Raw genomic sequence first — 3,230 nt, 5'->3', positions numbered from 1 at the left:
AGTCAGTCTTCTCATACTCACACACACACACACACACACACAAGTTATTCAATTAAAATGGACTAAATCCAATAAAGCTAATTGTAAGAAGAGGTTTGCATTTAACAATTTGTCATATGTTTTTATTGAAATATAACAAATCTGCATCAATTGTGTTGGAGTGTACAATAAATAAATACATTAAATAAACCATTATAAATAAATTAGATCAACATAATAATGAAATTAATAAACCCGTTTCACAGAACATCATCAGTCGGATGGATAAATAATTTAAACACTTGATAAATGTAACCATATCCACATCATATGTAAAATGCACAGCTCTATAAATTCATTACACAATCACTGTAAACTAGAGCGTTCAGAATATACAAAAAGGGTTTCTATATCAGTCACTTGTTTTGTTACCATACACAATAAATAAATGCAGCCATAAATAACATTAACATAGATAAATAAATTGAACAGTGTTACAAAATAAATAACATATTTCACAGAAAGTCATCAGTCTGATGAATGAATCATTTTAACACCTGATAGATGTAACCTTCACCACTTCATGTTAACTTACAGGGCTCAGAAAATACAAAAATATATGTATCAATTGTCTGCTTTACTACATAAATAATACAATCTAGGTAGACAAATAATTAAATTAAACAGTATTGTTTAAACAAATAATAACTTTCACATCATCATTCTGATGAATAAATAATTGTAACACTACATAAAGTTAAGAGTACATTAATAGTCCTTGTGCATCCTCAGTCCCATTGGCTGTAGCTGTGGCAGGGTTTGGTGTTTAGAGGCGTGTGCTGGCCAGAAGGTCGACCTTCGTCAGGTGGCGGTGAACCTCCTTCCTGATCAGCTCCCAGGCCTTGGCCTTGTCCTCCTGAAATCACAAGTCACAACACTCACCATCAATATACAGACTCTGTACTTCTGTCATCTGTGTGTGTGTGTGTGTTTGTGTGTGTGTGTGTGTGTGTGTGTGTGTGTGTGTGTGTGTGTGTGTGTGTGTGTGTGTGTGTGTGTGTGTGTGTGTGTGTGTGTGTGTGTGTGTCAGCTCACCATTTTCCCCAGTGTTTCAGTTCTCAGTTTCTTGAAATACAGGTGCAGTCTCTTATTCCCTTTAGTCTTGCTAACCTGGAGGAGGCAGAAAGGAATTCATGAAATCACCAGTAAGTCATTCATATGTAGTTGAAAAAAAAATGATGCAATCTCATCACAACTGCTACTTGATGTGAACAATTACCAGAACACACCTGCTTGTTAAATAGTTTAAACTTTAACCTTTTACAGACACAGCTCAAAAGCTGCTAAGATACAATGTTTCTGTACTAATATGCCTTCTAGTGTGCAGTCAGTACAATGGAATTGGTGTTCACAGCGTAGTACAGTATGTTCACAGCGTAGAATCACAGATTCTCATATAGTGACTTATCGCTTATAGAATACAGGTTATTCAGTTGTACTCACACATGACTGAGTTGCCACCAGTTGTGTGTCCAGGGTGCTCATGAAGTCCTTCAGCTTCTTCTGGTCCCAGGCCACGGCGGTCACATTCTCGTCCAGCAGGAGCGACACCTCGTCCAGCACCTGGGCTATGAACCAGGTGATCTTCTCAGGCTGTGGGGACAACAGGAGGAGTCAAGACAGCCATCAGTGATGAGAACCATCCCAGAATTCAACAGGGATACCATTAATGAAAAGAGTCCATCTCAGTTGTCATCAATGAAATACTTATTTTCAAGCACCTGTTTGTTTGTTTGTTGCTTTAGTTTATGCTTACCTGTGACTTCCTTGCAAGTCTGTACAGCTCATCAGGGAAATTTAATCCCACGTTGTCCTCTGTTATCTTCTCACCCTGTAAAATAACAGAATTAAAATTGAGATGTCAGGAGATTTTAATGTGTCAATTAGTTTTAGTAGCCTAAAATCACACCAAATACTGAATATCAGACTTTCAAAATAACACCTACCATCTCTTCCAGCAAGGTCAAATAGTTCCTGCTATACTGCGGGAATTTATGCTGCATCCATGGACAACCTTGGGTCAGATGCAGGATAAGCATCAAAAAAGTACACACACTGAAGAATGCCTTCATTCTGATATTCTTTAGCAAACTTTGTAAATAATGTAAATGACACAACTGTGTATACTGCAAAACTACTGCTCAGATATGATATGCATGGTTGTGTTCTACTGAATTCCAATGCCATGGTCCTTGTTAGTCTTAGAATTTATACTGAATATATCGAATTCAAAACTTACCCGCATTTCACTTTCCAGCTAGGCTACTTGTTATGACCGACGCACCTGTAGACGTACAGGTGTGGGAGGCGCACGCAGCGCAAACTTCCCTGCTGTCCGTTTGTGCAACGTCACGTTGTGCGTTCTGGATCGGACTGTTTAAACGTGGATCATGTCGGCTATTGATCAATAACACTGATGTCAGATAAACTGCAGACTTAAATATTTGGATTTGGACATAAAACATTGAATGAAAAATAAGAAAATGTGTTAAGACAAATGCGAGATGATTCGTCTTCCACAAAGCACGAAGTTGCCTAAAAACATAGGCCTTTGCATATCAGCCTAATACATTATTAGTATATTTATTTATAATGATTAGTTACTTATATATTAAGTAACTTGGCCCAATCTTAAATCTCCATTGTAATCCAGTGAGAGATGACGTTTAATTTGCTTTCATTCAATGCTGGTTTGACCAATCACGAAAGACTTGAGGTTAAGTGGGGGTGGGGGTTCAGGACTCCTTAGAAAAGCCACACATTTCGCAGGTAGCCTACCGGTAGCCTAGCCTACATGTTTCAGTGGTAAGTAGCCTATCTGACAGGACAGATGACGACCAGCATTTTGATTTTCGATAGCCTTCGCCAACGCTGCGTGCAATGTGATTCCGTAATTTACAGTAGGCTAGGCCTAAGGGCGGGACTTCCTGAAAGTGAAAGCTGAAAACCGAAATTGAAAGCTCCATTGTGTCATTCGGATGATGCAGAATCTCTGCCTTCACATGGTTGATTATGTCATTTCATAAATAGCAATATTATAGCTATAAATATATAGCTTATTTGAGACATAAATAGCCTAGCCAGAACGTGGCAGCTCATTTGAGAGTTTCTAGGTTAGTTGCCAGCATTGCAGAAAATAGCCTAAAGCAATGGCAGCATAGGCTATTTGTATTTCAAACTGAGATTGGCTA

The 3,230-nt window shown here is 38.4% G+C and overlaps 1 protein-coding gene across 1 annotated transcript; it reads right to left on the bottom strand.

Annotated features, from left to right (window-relative positions):
* Positions 1–805: 805 nt before the first annotated feature.
* LOC143138732 (interferon a3-like) lies at positions 806–2,509 on the bottom strand. Its single transcript, XM_076299149.1, has 5 exons — positions 1,986–2,509; positions 1,796–1,870; positions 1,483–1,632; positions 1,075–1,149; positions 806–895 (listed from the first exon to the last, which is right to left on the bottom strand). The coding sequence occupies exons 1-5, from the start codon at positions 2,109–2,111 to the stop codon at positions 806–808; spliced, it is 516 nt and encodes a 171-aa protein (XP_076155264.1). The 5' UTR covers positions 2,112–2,509.
* Between the last annotated feature and the right edge of the window lie 721 nt (positions 2,510–3,230).

This window comes from Alosa pseudoharengus, unplaced genomic scaffold (genome assembly GCF_046254945.1).
Source record: "Alosa pseudoharengus isolate Yale_2024_CS ecotype anadromous, Long Island Sound unplaced genomic scaffold, YU_APseudo_1.1 YU_APseudo_1.1_scf_21, whole genome shotgun sequence".
Classification (NCBI taxonomy): Eukaryota; Metazoa; Chordata; class Actinopteri; order Clupeiformes; family Clupeidae; genus Alosa; species Alosa pseudoharengus.
Note: the sequence above shows the minus strand (reverse complement) of the source record. Positions and strands in the feature narration are given on the sequence as shown.